At 39.0% G+C, this 23,909-nt stretch overlaps 1 protein-coding gene across 1 annotated transcript; it reads right to left on the bottom strand.

Moving 5' to 3' along the window:
• Positions 1-11,207: 11,207 nt before the first annotated feature.
• Positions 11,208-13,445, bottom strand: LOC121239877. The gene is given in 3 exon segments (XM_041137232.1): positions 11,208-12,580; positions 12,583-12,915; positions 13,013-13,445. Coding segments are annotated over 3 exon segments (1,773 nt in total). The 5' UTR covers positions 13,230-13,445; the 3' UTR covers positions 11,208-11,357.
• Positions 13,446-23,909: the final 10,464 nt, after the last annotated feature.

Genomic DNA, 23,909 nt, shown 5'->3' with positions numbered 1-23,909 from the left:
AGTAAAGTTAAAACAATGATTTCGTGTACCCGACTGTGCACTTTTCGAATATTGTTTTTAGCTTTTCCCGCAGTGTTGCTTTTGCACCTTGCCTATTGTACCGCTTTTGTATTTTATTTTTTGCATTGCTTCCATGGTTTCCTTGCTGTATTTCTCCTCACATTTCTCAACACACTCGTTTTTGCAACCTTGCATTAAGTAATAAAGTAAGTATGTGTATCCGGCTACACCTTCTCTGTATTTTCCTTGCTTATTGACGCTTTGTGCGGCTTCATTTCCTCAGCACTTGGCTTCTTTTTCGTAGAGCTTTCTTTCTTCGGGTAGTCATAAGACTCAAACCCGCACTCCATTGGGGAGGGGTTGGGCTACCTCAAGCTAGCTTGCCCCTTTTTGATTCCCCGAGGAGGTTATTACTTCGGGCTGCCAGTGGAGCAGTCCGCTGCTTCATTGTGATGGGAGCCAGGGTAAGTTTTTCAGAACCCGCTCTCCTCTACGGGAGGGATAAGGCCACCCTTCCCCCTATTGACCCTGCATGGAGGTAGGTTGTTCAGGCAATTTGTTACTGACCCGCTCCCGCTAGTTGACATCACAGGGAAGGGTAATACTTTGAGCCAGGCTGGTGCTAGACTCACTCTTCACTCGCAGTAAAGGTCAAGGTAAGTATTCAGGAGGGTCGTGTGCCTGTCCCGCTCTCCTCTACTGGAGGGATAAAGCAACCCTTGGGCCGACCTTTCTTTATAGTGCCCCGCGGGGAGGTAAGTTCTCGGGCAGTCTATTAGTGTACCCACTCCCGCCTGTTGACACTTACGAGGAAGGTAAAACTACTGACGTCGGGTAGCTGAGGACAAATCAACACTCCGATGTGGGAGGGATATGGCAACCTTAAGGCCTAACTTTCCTTATACGCCCCCACGGGGAGGTAAGTTCAAGCGATAGTTGGCCGACTACTCTTCACCGTGATAGGAGTTGGGGTAATTTATTCGGGAGGGCCGTGTGCCAGTTCTGCACTCCTCCGCATGAGGGATAAGGCCACCCTTGAGCCGACCTTTCCCTATAGTGTCCCGCGGGGAGGTAAGTTTTGGAGCAATCTATTACTGAACCCGCTCCTGCTCATTGATATCACAAGGAAGGTAGGGGTTGGGTCAGGTTAGTGCTCATCCCACTCTCCTTTGTGATGGAGGTCAGGGTAATGTATTTGGGAGGGCCATGTGCCAGTCCCGCTCTCCTCTTTGGGAGGGATAAGACCATACTTGGGTCGACCTTTCCCTATAGTATCTCGTGAGGAGGTAAGTTTTTGGGTAGTTTGTTGCTGAACCTGCTCTCGCTTGTTAATGTCTGTAAAAAAGGTAAGTTTTATTTTCGGGCCGCCATTAGCTGACTCGCTCTCCCTCGCAAGAGGGATAAGGCAACTCTCGAGCCTATCTTTCCCTATGGTAACCCACGGTGAGGTAAGCTGTTGATGACCTCGTCGCCGTGTGTCTTGTTATCCACGCTTTGTTTTTATTTGTTGGTGCCATACTTGTAAGGCGAGAACATAAAGCGGATGTTCTGAATTGCCCTGAAAAGTTCTATTATTAAGTAAACATAAATGTACAAGTTCATTGCAGAGTCATTACAAAAAGTTAAAGGGGCAGGGTTCTCGCTCTGAAGAAGTAGTTATCCACCTTTTCTTTTACAATCTCATGCCATCGCTTCCCCCTAGAAATTAGGCAAGGCGGATCGCAGACAGGAGCCTGTCGTTGTTTTTCTAGCGATTCCCGGCCTATTTTGTCTCCTTGGTGTAGTCCAAGTTGGGCTCTTCATCATTCTACTTTAGCTCCTACACGTAGCACTCCCTTGTCGACACTTGCTCTCCCTAGACTTCTCCTATCCCTTGGGGAGTTGGAAATTTCATTTTGAGGTGGTAGGTCGATGTGACGGCCCTTAAGCAGTTAAGGGTGGGTCTTCTTGTGATGGTGTTGTAAGCTGACAGAGTTTTTACCACCAGGAAGTCGACCATGATAGGAGCCATGCAAGGGCTACTTCCCACTAGGACGAACAAGGTGATGGTCCCCAACAGTAGGATGATTTCTCCGGAAAAGCCTTTCAAGGGTATGGGGCGGCCAGCAACTAGGAGGTTTTGATACCCATTTTGATGAAAGCTTCTCAAAACAGTATGTTCATGGAGCTTCCGTTGTCGATGAGGATTCTACTGGTGGTGAAGTTGGCGATGAGCATGATGACTACCAGGGAGTCGTCATGGGGGTACAGGACCCCTTCTTTATCAGCCTCTATGAACGAGATCACAGGAGTGGGGTTACCCCTTTGTTGCTTGGTAGGGTGATACTCGGTTGAGTACATCTCATGGTATTAGGCCCGCCTAGCATCTACCTTCCGTCCCGACGAAGTGACGACCCCACTCGCGAACCCTCCTATTATGGTTCAAATCTCATCAAGAGGGGGCTGCTGCCTCAGTGGCGATCGCGGGGATCTAGCCTTTAGGAGTTGTTCTCTTCCTAGTGTCAGTCATCTCAATCTGGGCTCCTTTCTCTCTACCTTCTCCTTGGCTCCCGCACTCGCCTATTGTTCGGGGAGTGGTGGCACCTTTGTTGTTCCGGATATTCTTTCCTTCCTCTTGGGGAATGGCAGTCCTCAGTGTTGTGTGAGATGGACTGATGATATGTGCCTTATCGGCACATTGCTCCCCAGTCGTCCTCCCCTTGAATGATGAATGTGGGCATGTTGTATCGTGGCCCAAGTCCCTTCATCGGTACTTCCTCTTGTTGCTTCTCCTGGGAGTCCCTTTCCCCTTTTTCACGAGGCTTGACCAGGGCTAGGGCTTTCTCCTTTCTTTCCACGCGCTCTATTTCTTCCTTCGAGGTTTGATTAATGCTTGGAGAGTATCTTCCTCATTAATGAAGTTGTCGGCTTGGTCCATGAATTCCAACAGCGTTAAGGGGGTCCGCCTGGCTAGTTCCACCATAGACTGGGTGCGCGGTCACACACCTCCTAGGAGTGCAGCCAAGGTGATCTTTTCGTCTTGTTCGTTGGCGGTCATGCGCTCCTTATTGAACCGGGTCAGGTAGGACTTCAGGCTCTCGTCCTCTGTTTGTTTGATAGTGAGGAGGCATGTGGCCAGACGTTGCTTCCTCCGACTGGACATGAATTGGGTTAGGAATAGACTGGCTAGCTCACCAAAACTGCCCACCGACTTAGGTGATAGTGACCCAAACCATGCATGCGTGAGCCCCTTCAAGGTTAGTGGGAATGCCCTACAAACGATTTCCCTAGGGAAGCCGTGTAGTGTCATGTGGGCCCTAAAGGTTTCCAAGTGCTCAAGAGGGTCCTTGTTCCCATCGTACATCTCCATGACAGGAATTCTGAACTTTGGTGGCAAAAGGAATGCCATTACTTCTTCAGTATAGGGTAAACCTATGCTCGTGAGCAGTTGGTCCACCATTGACGACGTACCCACTTTTCGTGCTATCTTCTCGTACTTCCCCTTGGGGCTGTGGAGCTCGTCATGCATGTGTTTTTTGCTCCTCTTCTTTCTTGGGCCCCGCTTGCCTATTTTGGGATCCCACTTGCTCAGTGTTGCTGTCCTCCAAGCCTTCTCAATCATTCCAGGGATTCTTAAGTTCTGCATTCTTCTTGCGGAGTGCTTCCACCTCGCCAATCAGTTTTGTCACCCATTCTTCCATGGCTTTCAGCCTTGCTTCCATGGCATCCTCCGTGTTTCTTCTGAGTTGTTCGGAACGGGTTGTCACAAGCATGAGAAGGACATGCAAGATCTATTTCGATCCCACAGACAGTGTCACTTTTGTTGTCGTGTTTCACACACCCTTGGGCCAGGTTTCAACAACTCAGGTCTTCACAACGAGCCATACAAAGAGGGAAATGTATGCGGATTTGAAAGGGCGGCTTGAGGGTTGAGGGAGCCCCTGATGCCAAAGTTAGTAAATGTTCTTGGAGTGTTAGTAAATAAGTAAGAAAGCTTAAAAAATCAGAGAGAATATCCTTGTACCTGAGATCAGCTATTTATATTAAAAGTTCAGTGAGCAGACCATGCCTGTCGCTACAATATCTGGAGTTTTCGTACTATTCATTTGACAGAATCTTTAAATGTGGTGTGGTTCTACGACGGTTCCATTAATGTAGCGTGCCGCCTGGGTGACAGAGCCATTAAGTGCGGCGTGGTTCTCCAGCCTTCTCCCCTTGGTCTACTTTTTCCCTAGTCCGTTCATTCTTTCTCTGTCAGCAGATCGACGATCCTCTGCACGTTGCGCCTACTATATGGGAGGGCACTCAGTGACTAGACATTACCCGAGGAACCTCAAACCAACGAGTCCCGATGAGTCCCATCTCCATATGCACCGTCACTCCCACAGGTCGTGTACATGGGATTCCCTTAGTGGGCCAGATCTATGTCCTTTCATCCTAAGCCGAGCTTGACTGGGCCTCAAGTAAGGGGAAAATCCTTCACACACTCAGCAAGTTAAACAATTAACTTACACAAAAATAAGATATGCATGATCAATAATAAATATGGGATACATGAAAGAAAAATCCGTATTTATCTCCTATCGAGATTTCTCAACATTTTAAAGAAATCTTTAATGCACATTTTCTTACAGAAAATATTTTTCATTTATCTTTTTAAAAACAAAAATTTCATCGTTATTAAAGTCATCATGAACAATAACATAATGTATGGTATCGTCATAGCTTCCCTATAAGCACTGTGAGTACCTGTCGCTAACCACAGTACAACTCATGTTGAAATTACGTTATCTGCAGACTCGTTACCCAATGCATTTGTACTATAAAATTTCATCATAACATATCATTGTTCGCATAAAAATATATCCGCAGGTGCACAGAATTTGTAACAAGTAGTAAAGTATTTTTAAGAAAACGAATATTGAACCCACATGGAATAATTATGCTATTGAGTAAGAAATTTACCAAATCAATTACTATTTAGAAAATTAAAATTTGAATAATAGATTATCTAAATTATACTAAAGAAAAAAGCATTAAAATCTATATTTTTAAGGATAATAAGAATAGATCTAGAACGTTTGATTTCACCTAACAAATCTCACACAATTTATTCTTCATTGTTATAAAATCTCAATTATCCCAAGTTGATGATAAAAATTTCTTAACTATTTAATATTTTCTCTTGAACAATACTAAAAATATCTCCACCTAATAACTCCATATCTCTATTTGAATTTAACTAATTGGAGTCTCATAATGCTTGTTTGGGGCACAAGACAAAACACAAAATTTTCATCTCATTTTATTTCATCATTACATATTTTTTAAATCCCCATGCAAAATATAAGAGCATCCTCATTGGCTTGGCCAAATGAGGAGGTTGGCTAAAATTTGCATAATTGATGTAAAAAACATCACACATTGAATTAGACAAATCTAAAATAATTTAGACTTTTGCTACAGTGGTTGGCCAAATATAGAGAACCACAATTGATTTACTTAACATTAAAATACTAATTTCTCACTCCAAACAAACATTAAAATATTAGTTTCTCACTCCAAGCAAAAATACTATTTGGTTTGTAATTAAGAAATTTAGACAGAATTTTAAATGAGTTTATTAAAAAAAAATTTATTAGCATTAAATGACTTTTGAAAATATGATTTTTTTAATATTAATTTAATTACAATATAATTATTATTAACATTTAATTGGTAGAGATACAAAATGTGATAAAAATAAATTAAATAAAAAAATTATTAAATTAATAATATTTTATTATTATATAGAGAGTGAATGGATAATCCAATGTAGGGGTTAAATTTAAGTGGAATAGGCAAATGTAAAAAAGTGTGATATTGACTAAATTTTGAAGATGAATTTGGCCAAGCCAATGAAAATGCTCTAATAAACAATTCAACTTTTTCAAATCCCAAAATAATAATAATATTAAAACATAATATTTTAAATTTTCAAACAAAACACAAAATTCTCATCTCACCCCCCAAACCTGTTTGATTTTTCTTGAAAATAACATTAATCGCGGTAAAGTATCTCTACTTTTGCTTAACTAATGGTGCTTAAGATCACCTCTCGGTCTTATTATGATTCAATAGATCAAACAATAATTAGTTAGAAAATTATAAGCATTAAGAATAATGAATAAATACTCAATCATGGAAATATTGAAATAAAATAACTTAAAATATAAATTGTGTGTTCAATACTAGACTACATCAAAACTCTAAAAAATAGAATTAGTTCATAATGAAACTGAAAAAACAAAAACAAAACTAGCGTTTTTCGTTGGAATTAGTTGATGAAGCATGCGGCTCTCGTCTCCACTCCACAGATCCATCTCCTTGAAAGAAACTCAAATGATAAACTCTGAATTGTTGAAATCTAAAACTTAGGCTCCCTAAAAAAACTCAGAACCTCAAAAAAACTCACTCTATTTATCCCACTAGACGAGATTAAATAGATGTTAAAACTCAAATATGGAAACAAGATAATTGCGGCTACAATCTAGCCTAAAGATCTGGAAAATAGTTTCTCAAGATAAAAGTTAACATAAAAGGAATTATTCTGAGAATAACGAAGTTATCTAAAATGAAAGATTCAGTGATATGCGGCTTGATTTACGGAATTCGTTGGTAGTTAGCGGATTGATTGATTGTGGAACTCGTAAGGGTCCCACAGGGTAGATGTTGTATGCGCTGAATATAACTGGTCTCCTTGCCTACCGGGAGGAAGACTCCCGATTGGGATAATAGAACCCTCTCGCCAATCTACTGAGCAGTATAACCGCTTGCCTTTGCTAGTTGTCACCCACGATGTTGTTTATACTAGTCGTCTGGAGTCTTGTGCTAAGTCTTCTTGCCCAGAAGGTAAAATATTATGCTTATCACCTAACTCTTGTCACCAATTCTGGTCACGAATTTTGGTCGTGCGTCTCCTGGCCTAAATCTTCTCGGTTCTCTTTAGATCTCGCTATCTCTCATCGGTCTGGATCCGTAGTCTCTTCTTTTGTATCAAACTACTCTCATTTTGTATTAAATCTTCTCATTCCTTCAAATCCAAGAAAATAAAAAAAATATATATATAAGTAAAATAAAATCAATATATAAAATCAATATAATTGAAGGAAAATTGACACTTTTCATAATTAAAAGAGTAATAAAACTCATATAAAAATCACACTTATCAATCATCATAACGTATGCACTCATCAACATTACATGCCATAAATGATTTCGCTACGACATTCTTTAAAAGAAAAAATTATTTGAAGCCTGTTGACAGTTCTTTGTTAACGTAGGGGTTACCACTCCATTCTTATTTACTCCAAAGTGGACAAAAGACTTCTACTAGAATAATTCCTCATCCTAGCACTTGGGGTCATGACAAAATTTATTTTTATATTATGTTTGAAAAATGCATTGCATGACATATGCATAAGTAGTAAGCTTTATTTGAAAATGGCATTTATATGCAACATGCTAAAATGGTGAGAAATTTCACATGTTATGTGAGCAAGTAATCAAATGCTCAATGATGTATCATATGATATTTGATGCTCAAAATGACATTTAATATGAATGTGGCGTTTATACAAAGATCATAAATAAATTATCTAAAAATAAGTTAGAAATTAACTTACAAACTTCTCAGATGCTTAGAAAATTGGTGCGGTTGTAATAAGATATGTTCTAAATTAGGAATCTTATATTTAAGAAAGATGTTCATAATCAAAAGGGTTCAAAATATAATTACAAAATTGGCCCCACAAGTTTCCAAAATTGCCACTAATGCTCTAAACTTTCATTATTTGTATTTTGGCCCCAAATTTCATCAAAATTAACAAATATCATATTTTTTATGTTCTAATTCCATATATGACCTTAGAATTGCAAGAATCAAACAACTACCATGTCAAAACCATCCAACCTAGGGCATGCAATTTGGTGACCATTTTTGGGATTTCAAACCTATAGCTTCTATGCATGCATGTATGATCAAATTCCATCAAATATAAATCCATAAATATGATCTTGGGACATATTTTAAACTTATATTAATGCCACATGAGTTCATCCCAATACTTAGGCATTGAATAATACCAAATCATCCAAAAACATTCAAATCGTGTGTAAGCATGATGTTTCTAGCTTCTCTTTTTCAATACAAGTTTTAAAGCCTAAAAGAATCATGCATTTCAATGCCTAACATGATGATAAATGTTTTCAAAAGGTTCATAACACCATCTTTGGGAAAATAAGTCATGATATGCCCAGATCACTCTCATACAAGTGCCAACCAAAAGCTTAGAGGATTAACACAAGATATTGGCTTATAAACCTATCATGACATGTTTTTTTCCTCAAATTTAAACCTTCAATCAAATATTCAAGATGTTAAATACACTTAAGATAACATATCAAAACATGTCATGACTAAAGTTTCATACCAAAACAATAAATACATGCCAAACTTCAAATCTGGCCAAAATGCATCACTTGAGTAAAACCTTTTTATAACTCAATCAAATCCTCACTCTCATGCCATAATTTAAAGCCTAACATGTCAATATAATACCAAAAAAGAGATGAGGTAAGATTACTTACAAAAATCATGACCTTTGAGCTCTCAAAAATCAACACACTTCAAGAACCTCACTCAATCGACTCAGTTTCAACATTTTCTCACACTTTTAGTGTTTTGCTCTCAAGGATACTAGAGAGAGTTGTGTGAAGAAATGAGGAGTGAAGGGAGGTATTTATAGGACTCCATGGAAGGGTGTGGGGTGAAGGATAGATGGCAATGGATGAAGGGTGTGGGAGTTGATTGGTGGAGGTGGGTGTGGAGTGTTGAGTGAAAATGTCAGACTTGTCATCCTTTGGTTCAGTTAAATAGTGACCTAAAGCACTTGACTACTCCATAGAAATGATCTAGAGGATGGCCATATGTGCAGGGGCTGCATGGTTCCAGAATTTTAAACAAAAATTACAAGGGAAACAAGTGATGGTTGATGGTTTTGGTTCCATCCAAAATTGTCCAGTTTTGATCCCTCTTTTGTCCCATTTTCTTGGTCTAATTTTTTGGCATGATTACCATTATTTAGTGGCCTTACCAGGTGTGTAATGAAGTATGAGTGGTGGTCATGTGATTGGGTTTGTGCAGATCATAAAGGAAGGGTTTGAATGTGTGTGGGTTTCAGTCAAATGGCAGCTTGTGCAACCTCATTCCTTCAATCGGTTTGTAGCTCATGGGAGGGGATTGGCCAAGCAAGTAATTGAGTGCTTTGAAACACTTCCTTAGGGTGGAATGGGTAAAGATGGTGGTGTGTGGGGGTGGCTGTTTTAGGTGCAGAAAATCCTTAAAGATGGAGGTGCAATCGGTTTGGTCAAGACTTCAAGTTCCTAGGTGAATAGTTGGTGTTTTGGTTTTATTTCTTGGAACTATTTTTTACACATGTTAGGTCTGATTCTTAGGTGACATAATGAGGATTAAAGGGGTAGAAATCTTCTTGAAAACTGGTTGAAGGGGCATTTGGTTTGGGTGGTTTGTTGAAGGGTCACTCGGTTTGCTTCATGTGTGTCGATTGGTGGGTTTAGTTGGCATTGACATGCCTTTTCTTTAAGTGACATGAGTTGGGTTAGTTCTAACCTTCAAGGGTTGCCTAAGAGTGATGCAAAAAAAAAAAAAAAAAAAAAAGAATTTCAGGTTTAAAAGTATGAAGAAAAGAGTTTCATGAAAACTATGCAAGTCATGATACTTGAGTTACTATTCATGGGTGAGATGAATAGTGATCTTAATTCTAGTTAAAAACTTTATCAAGGTTAAAGGGAACCCTAGGAGCATGTGGTTTGGGCTTGGGTAAGATGGAAACCAATGGTATGGTGTATGTGGACCCTATTTGGAAGAATGAAATGAAATAAAAGGCTTGGGCTTCAAGTTTTGGCTTTAATTGGGCCATATGAAGAAGTCTTTGTTGTGGGCCTAGATGTGGACTTATCCATGAGTTTTATATCCAAAATTATTGGGCCTATCCTTGGCCTCAATAGTCGACTAGGTTGGTCCCAAATTTGGATATTTCTTCAATTGGATCAATAGCCTTGAATCTTACTAAGTTGGACCCAATAACCTTATGCTTATTAAATTAGCCTAGTATCTTATGTCTAATATATTAGGCCCATACTCTTGTATCCAATATGTTGGGTTTAAGTCTTGGTATCTTTTTGTAGCCCTCTTGCCTAATAAGCTTGAGCCCTTATTAAACCAATCTCTTTGGCCTTCACAAATCCATCTGGCATTTAACCCAAATTTCTTAGTTCATTAATGTGGCAAACGTCCAATATATCATATGTCATTCCATATTGGCCTCTTGGCTTCTTAATAATTTGCCTTCACAATCATAAGCACTTCCAACTATGTAAGCAACAGTGAAAAAGAAAAAACGTGCAAAGTTGGAACTAAATTTCAATGCTTTAAGGATTACACATCGAATCCATGTGCCACTCACATATATGATAATTATTTTGATAGTAGGTCGTTGGGATTGGATGGTTTCTTGCACACAACTCTATATTGAACTCTATATATATCAGGATGACTTGTAAAATGTAGTAAACTTCCTATCATACTCCAAAATAGCTTCAACTCAAAATAGCTTAAAGCTCGTACTAATTGACATTTCTCACCAATCCAAACAAGAGCATTCTCTTTTCCTGAAATTAAGCCAAACAATAAACTCTCACGCCCTCTCTCTTTCTTTTTCAACTGCTTTAAGGATTCAATGCTATAGCTACCGTCGGATGCTATTGGCTCCCTCCCATTTGTCGTTCATTTAGATTGACAAACCATTTTTTCTATTTCAGGATGCTGACCATTTTTCTAACGATATTGATCTGGTGACTGGTCCCACCGATCGAAGATTAATCTAATTCAATAATGAAAGGAAAAGGGAATAAAAGGGATTTTTTTTTTTTTTTTCCGTAACAGGCATTTGCTTTTTGATATAAGTTTTGACAATTCCTTTTTTTTACAACCTTATAACACAAATTCTAAGGTGCTGTCTGGATATAAAAATCGTTTCATTTTATCTTTTTTTTTTTTAATTATTTTATTGTTATAATTTTTATAAATTTTTATATAAAATATAATAAATAATTCAACTATTTCAAATCTTAAAATAATAATATATAATATTAAAAAATAATATTTTTAATAATATTTTAATTCAACTTTTATATCAAATCAACTAATTTCAATTCACTATCCAAACTCACCGGAAATCCTTTCAATAATATCAGCCACAACTTAATTGAACAAAGTTTATAAAAATAACAATTTTAAAAAAATATATATGCATGAATCATTTTTCATCGTCGAGCCAGTTGCCCTTCATGTTGGGACCCGTGGGACCCTCCTCCCCCAAGATTTCATTTGGTAGGGCATTGACAAACTTCTTGAAAGCAGATTTAAGGGGTCCAGGCAATGCTTTCTCCACCTTCTTAATCTCCTCAGCAATGTCATAGCTAATTTTGGGACCCCATTCCCTGCAATAGTTCAGCCAAGCTGGCTCATCAACAGCTGACCCCAAATATTCAGCGGCCACTATTTCAAAGCTCCCTCCAGTATCCATCACCACCTTGCTCTTCTCCGTATCGTTCCTTATTCCTATTGCTCCATTCCCTTGCAACACAACTCCTGCCTTTGCATACAAAGCATGTCCATGCAATGATGCATAGCCCACAGCTTTGTTCCCACTTTGAAACTCAAGGTCATATGCCTCCACCCATGTTCCTCCACTGTGTTGTGAGAAGTAAACCCTTTGAAGCTCCCCATTGAAATTGCTTACTCTAAGGGTCACATGCTCCCAATCACCAACATGTTCACCTATCTTTCCCAGTGAGACGGTGACAACACCAAGCTGAGCCCTAGCCGGACCATTAAATGGATAGAAAATCCAAATGGCTATGTCTGTGAAGCTTGCACCCATCATGGGTTTTACATGTACATAAACTTGGGAGCTTCGTAGCTCTCCTTTCCGGACTGTATCTTTGGCCCCAGCATCCACAGGCAGGTCTAACCAATAAGCACCATCGTTTGAACCACCCTGGGGAAGGTTCGAGCCATCGGGTTCGATTGGAACAGGGTTTGATTCTTCCCCTTTCTTATACAAAAGTGCCCCCATCCCAAAATACCATTTCACTGAAGAAGGTAGGAACTCTTCTTTTGAATGGAAGTACACCCATGGAGAGTAGGCTTGAATCAATGCCTCAATCTGCATTAGATTTGGCATACAAGAAAAGTTGGACTCGGCATTCTTCAAACAAGCAATAGACAAAGGAGAGGCAGTCCCACCAATTTGAGCCACAAAAGTACCAGCAGAGACACCAAGAGCTTTGGTCCCCCTAATGCTGGGTCTCACACTGTACACATTGAAGCCATTGGCGTCGCTGGTTTTACCTGGACTCCAGATCCACGTGAAGGCCTCGCTTTGGTCCGTGAGGTCAGATCGAACGCACCTGATTTTATCTGGCAATGGCTTCTCAGGCGAGGTTGTGACCACGTGACCTACGGCTTTGTAACCATCGGGGGAATTGGCAGCCACACGTAGCCATTCCCATCTGCTTTGATCTTTGAAGACTCACTGCTCCAAACCAGAGTATAATCGACTGGCGTTTTCAAAGCTTCAGCTGATCCATCATCTTTCCCTGCAAGAACCCATCCGAAGAAGGGCTTGTTGTTTGGTTGACTGTACGAACCCAACATATGGAAACCAGCTGGCATCTGGGATGGTTCGAAAAACGTAGCCCCAAGGTTGTCGGGTCCACCTTCACGGGTTGCCCAAACTTTCACCAAGTCTGATATGTGACGCACTTGCAATCCACCTCCCAGATCCATAATCCCACTTGCAAACCCTTCCCCTACACCAAGACCAAAGCTTTGACTGATATTTAAACGAAATCATCACAAAAATAGCAACAATCATGTTGATGAGAGCAGTATATAATAGGTACGTACCCTTTGGCCAAACTGGGAGTGGAGAGGGAAGCTTGAAAATGGTGTCGATGGCCAGCAGAGAACTGCTCTTCTTGGACAGATTCATTGCGGCAGGAACAGGGAGGGTAAGACAATTCCCCATTGTCGAGAGAACCAAAATATGGGTGAAGCACAAGAAGAATATTTTATATAGTGTGGGTGATAGGGGCAATATAAAGTGGATGGGAGCACGAGACATATTCTGTTAAAGAGATGTTGACGATGTGTGGGGGAAGGTAGCAGTAAAGGGATCGAATAGCTTTAACCCGCATATGCCTTGCAAGCAAGCAGCTAGCGTTGGCTAGATATAAATGCCGCCAAACCTTGCCTTTGGCCTTCTACACTTTTACGTACGCCAACTTGCTTCATTTAGTTTAGTACTAGTTGCTTCCTCTGAATTCATCTTTTCAATTATTGTATAGAGAGAGGAGTGTGTGTATATATATATATATATATATATATATATATATAATTTCGTACTCTCATTTTATCTTGATACGTTGTATATATATATATATATATATATATATATATATATATATGATTAAGAATTAGTATTTTTACAAATAATTTATTAGCATATGTGTAACTTTAATGACATGACATATTATTAGATTATAAGAATCTCATGATGTCATTTATATTTCAGGAAATATTATATGATAATTTTTTGAACAATAAGATCATGATAGGTAATTTAAAGATACAAAACACTTCTTGTCAGAGAGTTTGCGTACCAAATCGCGTACTGATATTGATATGCAAAGTATCCGTTTAATGAAACGGTACAAATAAAGACAAAAAATAATTTTCATGAGACACAGAATATTCTTCTTCTCTTAAGATTTTTATTCTTTTATTTTTCTTTTAAATAAAAAGGTCATGTCAGTATCAATACACAGTTTGATGCATCAAACCGCACTCATTTAAGATTGACAGAGATAAATTATTGCGTAGATTTAATTTGGGTAATGCAAAGCCAATTATTACGTGGCATACATATAGTAATCCTCATGTTATTACGTGGCATAACATACGAACTTTGATTCTTCATCCATCTATAAATTAATTTCATCATCAATACAATTTTGACACTTATATTGGTTTTTTTTTTTAATTTTCGTAAGCTATTTATATTGGTATTTCTTCTTATATATGTATAATTAGTTGTAGATTTGCACAATGCACAAGAATAATTAATTAATGTTATTTAATAAAAAATAATATATGAATAATTATTTAAAATATTTTTGGATTTTTGAATTTTGTTTCTGCACATGATAAGTGATTACGAATTTATAACGTTATGGATACATACAATATTACTAGTAGAAGTAGCAAGAAAACTTCACTCTAGATAAGTTCGATAATTTCACAGATTGTCCTATATAAAAGTTTTTGAAATTAATGTAGAGAAACAAAATAAGATAAAGAAATTTATCTTTCACTACTATTATATAATATATATATATATATATATATAAATGAATAGATAATTATATGCTTATCGCGTGGACGGTGACAACGATGATAAGGTAGGCGTGACCATAATGATCGGCATCAGAATCCAATATGTATGGGCGATGCATTAAAATTACTCAGCAAAGCTTTGTCTTGTAGCGGGTGAAATTGCCGAAAAAACAGTGCCATGATTGGCATACCTCCATCCATTTACTAATTTCATACTATATTCGAAATTCTTATTTTTTTATTGTTTTCTTTTAAATATTTTTTAACATCCTTTATTTTTGAAAAAAATTAAAATAATATATAATTTTATAAATAATCATTTTGTTAATCATTAAATGAAAAAATAATGAAGAAATAAACTTATCATTATAGTTATCATGTGCAAAAATTTTATTTTATTAGTTTTTACTTACTTATCATTATTTTATTATTACTTTTATCTTCTTTTTATTATTTATTTATTTATTAGTATTTAATATTTTTTTATTACTATTCATAAAATATGTAAAACAATCTCACCTATCAAACGTAACCTAAAGCTTTATATTGCGAGTAAACACGTCTTCGTACCGATATGACATATTTGGGAGTAAAATTCGGTGTCCGACCGAGAGCTCATTTGTCCTTAATCTTTTGCCTAATGCATGTGTTATGGAAATGCATTTCCTTTTGAAATTAAGACATTATTATTCTGTTAAAAAAAAAAAAAAGAGGCATTATTATTCTTCCTAGTCCCATGCGTATCGATTTTAGGGACACGTATCCAACTTTTTTCCTAAAGCGTATACTCCATGCGATGAACTCGATCGGTGTGAGGTTTGGTCTGTTGGACTTTTTTGTTTAGTGGGGGTAGGCCCCTCGGAAGGAACCCTTCAGTTCTTCGTTTCACTTTTCCCATTTTCTCATCTCCATATTTATTGTTACTTTCATTTTTCTAAGGATGGTATCAAAGCCATTATTTTATGTGGCCTTGTGTCGTTGTCTGCCTTCTTTACGTTCTTTTCCTGTTATCTTATCCTAAGAGCATTTTGAGTAATATTATATATAATTATAGAGTATATAAACGTCGTGTAATTTTTTTAAAAATAGTTGTATCAATTATTAAAAAATTAATCATTTTTCACCGTATTTATTTAATTTTTTTAAAAATATTACGTGTATTTCACATTTGTAAATATCATTTCTCTAACTAAAATAGAGAAAGTAGTCTTTAATTACCTATCTTAGACAGAAATCTAAATAAATCATTGAGGTTGTTCTAATGTTGATCTTTTCTGACCATCCTTGTAATTATTCCAATACTTATAATATACTCTAGTAATTCTAAGACATTTCTGCGGTTCAAGTCAGTGACCCTACGAATTGAAATATCCAGCATCGTCGAAATTAGCCAAATCGGAGCATATTAGTGTCTCACATTATAGCCGAGCATTCTCCTAGTACAACTCTGCGCCTCAAGGGCTGACAACCTCATACGGAGATCTTCAATTCGTGTCACCTGCGTCCTCCAGCTCCTTTGCCTCTCTCACGAGCACATGGTCCGCTCTAATATCAAATAAAATTGTTACTTGATAAAGACTCAAAAATTACGTGATTAAGTTGCTAAAGTGAATGAATTATTTAATCAAAAAAATGAATTAAATATTTAATTATGTAATAATTTTTAATACCTAACTCAATGTTAAATTTTAATATTTTACACTTGAAAAGAGTCGTAATATAGATGATCTACATAAAGAATTAATGTCAAAATTTTACTCTCATATCTTACTTATATTACAAGGCATTATGGAAAGATGTTAAAATCATATGGGTATTATTGAAAATACCCAACAAGCACGGCAGCACCCAAATGCTAAGAAGCTAAGAATCTGAAACACAAAACCACAAAAGAAAGAGAAAAGGGAGAGGAAGGCAGCAGCTTGCCTCAAGCCGTGCAGCTGACTCACGCACGCTTGAGGTGCAGACCCACTCAAGCGGAAATGCAAGGAGTTCCAGCAACTGGAGCTGAGCGCAACAGCACAACTCAACACACTGGAGGGTCTGGCTCGAGCAGCTGGGCTTCACGCACTGCAGGGATCATGGCCTCCATTCACTGCAGAGGCAAGACTCACTCACGCACTGCAGGGCACTCACGCGAACGCTGGGCTGGAGAGGAAATGGTGCAGGGCGACACACGCAGACCAGGAGATGAAACGCACAGCTGAAGGCGCTGCAGAGAAAAACAAAGGGGCTGAAACGCAGAAGGTGTACACTGCAGAGGGGGAAAGAGGCAAAACGCAGAGGATAAAATGCAAATTTTTTTCGTGCGCCGTCACTCTTGTTTTTCGGTTTCTTCGGATTTTTTTCCTCTTCGTCTAGTTTTTTTTTTTCCGCTTTTTCTTTTAGTGGATTTTCGACTACAGCATATTATTTCCCTACCGGCAATTTTTGTTTAGAGTAATAGTTAGAGATGTTAGAATTTAATCTTTTTAGACATTTTGTTAATCTAGAGATGATAGACTAGATTTTTGTTAGAAAAATCAACACAGCAGAAGAGATAAAAACGGTAATAAAAGAGTACACTCTACGCACTCAGTGACACCAAGAATTTAACGTGGTTCGGCAACTGCCTACATCCACAGAAAAGAGTTTTCCTATTAAATAGTGGTACACAAGAAAATATTACAGAGAATGAGGATCACACTTCACTCAACTCAACTCTCTTCTTTTCTCTCAGAGCTCTCCAGGCTCTCTCTTTTCACTTGTTGGGTGTGAATTGAAGCTCTCGCATGGAGCTTCAATTTATAGACGAGGATTGTGTATGAATGCATTTAATTTTGCATTCATTTGCTGGACGTTGGGGCGTTGAGCGTTGGGGAGATGAGTGCTGAGCAGTCAACATGACTGCTCAGGGCATGGACTTCAACAATTCTCCCCCTCCATGCCCATTTACCTAGATGCTATCCATTCCAGCTATGTCTCTACATAGTTCAAGCTTCTCACTTGTAACCACCTTCGTCAGCATGTCCGCTGGATTCTCTTTCGTATGGATCTTCACAAGCTTCAATAGCTGTTGTTTCATCGTTTCGCGTATCCAATGATAGCGAATATCAATATGCTTGGTACGGGAGTGGTACATTGAATTCTTGCTCAAATCTAGAGCACTTTGACTATCACAATGTACCTTATAGTCTTCTTGACTAACCCCTAGTTCTTGGAGGAAATGCTTCATCCACAACATCTCTTTTCCAGCTTCCGCTGCGGCAATGTACTCTACCTCAGTTGTAGATAAAGCAACACACTTCTACAATTTAGACTGCCAAGAGACAGCTCCTCCTGCAAAAGTGAAGAGAAATCCTGAAGTAGATTTCCTGCTATCCAGATCTCCTGCCATATCTGAATCTGTATAGCCTTCCAAAACTAGTTTAGCTCCCCCAAAACACAAGCACATCTTTGATGTACCTTTTAGGTGCCTAAGAATCCACTTGACTGCTTCCCAATGATCCTTTCCTGGATTTGAAATGAATCTGCTCACCATGCCTACAGCATGAGCAATATCTGGTCTGGTACAAACCATTGCATACATCAGGCTTCCTACTGCTGAAGAGTAGGGAATTACTTCTATTTCTTCAATCTCTTTCTTTGAAGAAGGACACGAGCTCTTGCTCAACTTGAAGTGGTTAGCAAGTGGAGTATTGACTGGCTTAACATCTCCCATGTTGAAACGTCTGATGACCCGTTCAACATATTTTTGTTGTGATAGTCACACCCTTTTGTCTTTCCTATCACGAACAATCTTCATGCCCAAAAGTTGCTGTGCTGGGCCTAAGTTCTTCATGTCAAAGGACTTGGATAGTTCCTTCTTTAGTTTGTTAATCTTGGACTTATCCTCACCAACGATTAACATATCATCAATATAAAGAAGGAGTATGACAAACTTGTCATCCTGGAACTTTCGAACATAGACACACTGATCTGCAACAAGTCTCTTGTAACCATGACTCATCATGAATGAGTCGAACTTCTTGTACCATTGCCTCGGCGCTTGCTTGAGGCCATAGAGACTCTTCTTTAGCTTGCAGACTAAGTGATCTTTCCCTGGAGCTTCAAACCCTTCTGGTTGCTCCATATAGATTTCCTCATGCAAATCTCCATGGAGAAAGGCTGTCTTCACATCCGTTTGTTCGAGTTCCAAATTCAAGCTGGCTACCAATCCGAGTATGACTCGGATTGACATCATTTTCACCACTGGGGAAAATATCTCGTCAAAGTCGATTCCCTTCTTTTGTTGGAATCCTTTGACAACTAATCTGGCCTTGTGCTTTATCAGCTTTCCTTGGCCATCTTTCTTCAGCTTGAACACCCATTTGCTTTTTAGGGCTTTCTTTCCTTCAGGAAGTTTCACCAACTCATAGGTCTGATTTTTCTGCAAAGAACGCATCTCTTCTTGCATTGCCTGCACCCATAGGCTTCTATCAGCATGAGTTTGAACTTCCTGGAAGCTCTCCGGCTCCCCCTCATCAGTAAGCAGAATATAGTCTGATTCCGGATATCTCATCGAAGGAATCAGTAGGCGGCCTCTTACCGATCTTCTTGGTTGAATTTCATCAACCAAAGGAGGTTCATCACCATCTAACCCTTGTGGTGGTACACCAGCTGTTGGTGGAGAGGGTTCTTGCTCCCTCTGCTCAACACCCTGAGCTTCTTCTTCTGCTTCTGGATCTCGATCCTGCATATCCTCATTATCTGTGGCGGACTGTAATGGTGCAGGATGTGTATAGGAACTAAGCTCTACTGACATCGAGGAAGCTTCAGTTCCTATATGCTGGTTTTCATGGAACACAACGTCCCTACTTTTGACAATTCTCTTTGTCACTAGATCCCATAATTTGTATCCGAATTCTTCATCTCCATATCCAACAAAGATACATGGAGTTGACTTGACATCGAGCTTCTGTCTCAGCTCCTTGGATACGTGTGCAAAGGCTTTGCACCCAAACACTCTCAGGTGAGAATAAGAGACATCTTTTCCAGACCAAACCTTCTCAGGAACTTTAAATTCCAGTGGTGCGGAAGGTGATCTGTTGATCAGGTAATAGGCAGCACGAACAGCTTCACTCCAGAATGGCTTTGGTAACTTAGCCATACTGAGCATGCATCTTGTTCTTTCAATGATGGTCCGATTCATTCTTTCGGTTACACCATTGTGCTGAGGGGTATATAGGATCGTCTTCTTATGTCGAATACCGCGATCAGCGCAGTATGCAGCGAACCTTTTGGAAACATATTCTCCTCCATTGTCCGTTCGTAGGCACTTCAACTTCTTTCCTGTCTCTCTTTCCACTAGCGTGTGGAAATTCTTGAAGTGTTCGAAAACCTGATCCTTTGACTTCAAAACATATACGCAGACTTTTCGTGAAGCATCATCAATGAATGTCACGAAATATATGTTACCTCCCAATGACTCTTCTTCTATGGGACCACATACATCAGAGTGTACCAGACTCAACAACTCTGATCTTCTCTTCGTAGAGGAATTGAACGAGACTCTGCGTTGTTTGCCAAACAAATAGTACTCACAAGGGTTTAACGCTATTCCTTTGGCAACCTTGATGAGTGCCTTTTTCGCAAGCGTATCCAACCCTTTCTCACCCATGTGTCCGAGTCTCTTGTGCCACAGATTCGGTGATGCCTCGTCTTCTGCTGCATTGAGGCTATCAGTATCAATCTTCACATGGGTCTTGTACAACGTACTGCAAATATGTCCTCGGGCAACAACCATGGCACTTTGTGATAGCTTCCAAGTGCCATTGCTGAAGTAGCTGTCATAGCCCTGTCGATCAATGGTTGTTCCCGAAATCAGGTTGAGCCGAAGGTCAGGAATGTGTCGAACATCTTTCAACACCATGGTACAACCAAAGTTGGTTTTTATCTGCACTTCGCCAACTCCCACGATCTTCGAGGAATTGGCGTTTCCCATCCTTACAGTACCAAAGTCTCCTGCTTTGTACGTAATGAAAAATTCACTATGGGAAGTGGCATGGTATGATGCTGCTGTGTCTACCACCCACTCAACATCATGGCTTGCAACGTGCAGACACGTCTCGTCACTGGTGGAGAGTATTGCCACATCTCCCGAAAGAGTGACAAAGGTTTCACCATCTTCTTTCTTCAGCTTACTGCTTTGACCTTGCTCCCTTAAAAACTTGCGGCAGTTTTTCCTTATGTGGCCTTCTTTGCCACAATGGTAACATTTCATGTTACCCGTCTGCTGGTTCCTGCTACTGCTGGACCTTCCACATGGTTGAGATTTCCCTCTGTTTCTGCCTCCACTTCTCCCTCTATTATCACCTCGAGGCCTTTCTCTACTCTCGGTGACAAGGACATGAGTTTGATTCATGCTTATCTCTTTTCGTCTGGCCTCCTCATTAAACAGGGCATCCTTAACCATCGTCATGATAAGTTTTCCATCTGGAGTAGAGTTACTGAGGGAGACCACCAGCGTCTCCCAATTATCTGGTAACGAGCTGAGAAGTAGCAGGGCTTGTTCTTCATCGCCAAGATTCAGGTTGACGGATCCGAACTGGTTAACTAGGTTTTGAAACTCGCTAGTGTGCTCGGCAACAAGAGGGCCTTGTTTCGAGCAGTCTTAGCTTGATACATATCCTCCAACTTTTTCCAGAGGCTATATGCATCTGTCTCCTAGGCCACATGGTGAAAAACACTATGGTTAATCCATTGTCTGATCTGACCGATAGTCTTCTTGTGCATCTTTCTCCACACTTGATCCGTAACTTCATCTGGCTTCTTCCCTTCATCTTCCAAAGGGTCAGATAGATCTTTACAGTTCAATAGATCCTCCATCCGAGGCCTTCAAAGATTGTAGTTTGAGGCAGTCAACTTTATCATGGCGCCTGATGCTGAATCCTCCATAGATTTAGACTGATTCTAAATACAAAATGCAAGTACAGGATCTTTGAAGTGGAATATTGCAAAACAGACAGCACCGTTGTGTCCAGAACGCTTGATTTTGTTGGAAACGAGTCTTGTTTCGTCAAAATCGGACTCAGATAGCACAAGGAATGAGCAAAAGAACCAAAACAGGAACACTGTCGCACGTGCAGCACGTGGCGCGACTAACAGCGCGTGGGAGCGTGTTCTTCACGCGCCAGAACCTCACTGGAGCGCGTGGAATGCGTAGGTGCGTGTAACTCACGTGCTTTCTGGAGTCAATAAGAACGTCAGGCGCGTGATTTCACGTGCAAGGGCCTTTCTGGAGCACGTGCGGCGCGTGCCGAGAGTGGGTATCATGCGCTCGTGCCTCTCCTGGGCGCGTGCAGCGCGTGTCGAGAGTGGACTCACTCTCCGATCTTCAGACGGCGCGTGGAGGAGCTTGCGGCGTTCGTCCGGTCTCTGGTTTTCACCGCTTTTCTTTTCTCTATGAGACGAACATAGTGGTATGCTCAAAGTTGAAAACTGAGCTACACACTAAAAACGAGTTTTCTGAAAAAAAAACTCTTCCCAAGAATCGCTCTGATACCACATGTTGGGGAAATCAACACAGCGGAAGGGATAAAAGCGGTAATAAAAGAGTACACTCTACGCACTCAGTGACACCAAGAATTTAACGTGGTTCGGCAACTGCCTACATCCACGAAAAAGAGCTTTACTATTAAATAGTGGTACACAAGAAAATATTACAGAGAAGGAGGATCACACTTCACTCAACTCAACTCTCTTCTTTTCTCTCAGAGCTCTCCAGGCTCTCTCTCTTTTCTCTTCTTGGGTGTGAATTGAAGCTCTCGCATGGAGCTTCAATTTATAGGCGAGGATTGTGTATGAATGCATTTAATTTTGCATTCATTTGCTGGACGTTGGGGCGTTAAGCGTTGGGGAGATGAGTGCTGAGCAGTCAACAATGACTGCTCAGGGCATGGACTTCAACAATTTTCAGCTTGGGATTCAAGGAGAAACCCATAACTATTTGGGGTTGGATTTTTTTTAATATTTTGTGCTTTTGATGATTAACTTAATGGATTATATTTCAATTTGCATCTAAAAAGGATTGGAGTTCTTTGTTCTTGATTTAGCTAAGTTGTAGATGTAAGGACACAATTGATACTTTAACAAGTAACATGACTTCGATGGTTTTCTTTCACTATTTTATAGTTATCATATAATTTGTCAAGTAGTTTTATTAGATTAAAAATTGTGGTTCATTGCTATATTATTTGACTATGATTTCTAAGAATGAGAGAATGGTTGAGAGAAGATGAAAAGAGAAGTAAATCCATCACCAAATCAGTAGGCGAAAATTGCATCTCAAGTATTTGTTTTATTGCTTCTTACAAGTTTAAGTCAACTTCTACACATTTTCTTTAAATCTCTTGATTCTTAGTAATTTTAAAAAAATTGATTCACTTTTATTTTCAGCTTTACTCGTACTTGAACTTTCCAACAATTTCACTCTTAATTCATTCCACACTCCCTTAGTAAATAGCCCCATTTTGGTGTAGATATAGTTTGTGGTTAACTTTTGAAATTTATTTCTCATTTCTTATTTTTTTTTTGTTCATTGCTAGATCATTTAGTGTACTGTTTTCTTATCATTTCAAAATTTCTTGTCACCACAAATATTGATAATATGTTGTCTTGCGAATATGAAATGTTTACTAAATTCTCATTGCCTCTGTGAATTCGATCTTAGGATTTACCCTCGTATTACTTTGACAGCTACTACGCTTGGAAGTCGAAATTAAAAGCTGATCATTACTTATTTTAAAAATTTAAACTAATCAAAAGAAATAGATTGTATTATCTATTTTATATATTAACATTTTCTCTCACGTATGAGTTAGACTATTTATAAATTGGTGGTTTAATATGTGAAATATTTAATTAAATGAGATATAGTGTAAAGTTGGGATTCGAATTCAACACATCTACTCTAATACTATGTGAAATCACCAATTATCCTAAAATGTTAAACTTACGGAAAAAAATAGATTTTATTATTTATTTTATATATTAATACAAAACACCACTTTTGTCTTCGGCAAATGGTCTATGCTCTCCCGAGCCATACTTGTTAATTCACAGTCCAGTTCATCCGTATCTAAATCAGGCCGCCCAGATTTATTGACCCGTTCCCGACTCGCTCCGATCTGCTTCTATCTTGTTTCGGTTCACTGTGTCCAACCTATATTTTGTAGAGTAATCATTTGTACAAGTTTCAAATAGATAAGTTCCATACAAGTCTTTGTAAAAAAGTAGACTCCACTTTAAAAAAGTGTAAAAAAAACTATTATTTATTAGTGAGATCTATTATTTTATAAAAGGCTTGTATGAGACTTGTCTATTTGAAACTTGTATCTAACATTACTCTATTTTATATGTGTGTACGACACGAGAATTTCAAATTAATACA

This window comes from Juglans microcarpa x Juglans regia, chromosome 7D (genome assembly GCF_004785595.1).
Source record: "Juglans microcarpa x Juglans regia isolate MS1-56 chromosome 7D, Jm3101_v1.0, whole genome shotgun sequence".
NCBI classification, from domain to species: domain Eukaryota; kingdom Viridiplantae; phylum Streptophyta; class Magnoliopsida; order Fagales; family Juglandaceae; genus Juglans; species Juglans microcarpa x Juglans regia.
This window is presented reverse-complemented; position numbering and strand designations above follow the sequence as displayed.